This window comes from Pygoscelis adeliae, unplaced genomic scaffold (assembly GCF_000699105.1).
Source record: "Pygoscelis adeliae isolate BGI_AS28 unplaced genomic scaffold, ASM69910v1 Scaffold839, whole genome shotgun sequence".
Lineage (NCBI taxonomy): Eukaryota > Metazoa > Chordata > Aves > Sphenisciformes > Spheniscidae > Pygoscelis > Pygoscelis adeliae.
Window position 1 is genome coordinate 263,193 of NW_008825555.1, and position 1,018 is coordinate 264,210.

At 52.0% G+C, this 1,018-nt stretch overlaps 1 protein-coding gene across 1 annotated transcript in view; it reads right to left on the reverse strand.

Moving 5' to 3' along the window:
• Positions 1 to 973, reverse strand: part of PDE3B (phosphodiesterase 3B, cGMP-inhibited) — a 97,166-nt gene extending 96,193 nt beyond the window's left edge. The window contains 1 exon segment of the mRNA XM_009332229.1: positions 545 to 973. Within this exon segment, the coding sequence (XP_009330504.1) occupies positions 545 to 970 (426 nt within the window). The 5' untranslated portion in view covers positions 971 to 973.
• Between the last annotated feature and the right edge of the window lie 45 nt (positions 974 to 1,018).

Genomic DNA, 1,018 nt, shown 5'->3' on the forward strand with positions numbered 1-1,018 from the left:
AATCTGCAAGGCAGAAGGACAGCTGCCACTCAAACAACGCCAACATTTGATAAATAATATCCCTCAAAACCTGATATTTCTTTAGCACTTGGCAATCATTTTGTCGATAGAAAGCGGGAAGAGCCAGAAGTGCCAAGCAGCTAGAAAGCTGTGGTTTCTTTCTCTCGTAAAGTCTGCCAGAAGCAGAGGAGGTGGTGGGCTTTGGAGAAGAAACAATCAAAATAACAAGGTAGCTGATAGCTGAAGATGTTTGGTTTGGGGTTTTGTTTCAATCAATAAGAACTACTTTTTAATATTTAAGATCTTATGAAAAGCGAGCAAGCCTCCTGTCCTATAGCAAATACATTATTATGATTTAGCTTCTACACAGACGTAAAGGATTATATCGATTCTACAGAACCGAGATGAGAAACCCGCTATTTCGTCCATTCCTCTAACAGGAGCTTGACAGCAGACATCCAGCACAAACATATACAGCAGTTAGGAAAAGCGAGTGGCGCTCACTCCTCAGAAAGTTTCTCCCTCCGGTTTCGGAGAAACCTACCTGCTCTCTGGAAATGCAAGGCAACGAGGGTCTCCTAAACATTTTGCAGCTGCCATAGTAGCTGGCCGAAGTTTCCCCTAAGGATACGCAGCTAGATCTCCTCCTGGGTCTGATCACAGGCACTTTTTCCTCCACGCTGGAGAGCCGTGGGTGGTGATGATGCTGGTGGTGCACTCCTCGGCTCTGAGCCGAGAAGATGCCGTGCTCCACGCCACAAAGCGCCAGGAGGCAGCCTGCCACCCCGACCGAGCCGGCCAGCAGCGGTCTGAGGGCTGGGGGGAGCGAGTGAAGGCTGGGGAGAGACACCAGCCACACCAGGCTGGAGAAGACCAAGACGAGGAGGCTCCGGCGCAACTTCAGGGAGCTCTGCAGCAGGGTCAGCGCTGCCACCGAGCCCAGCACTGTCAGGAGCCTACCTAGGACCATCTCCGGCTCGGCGGGGGGCTGGGACTCCTCTTCGTGCCCCTCCGCGGG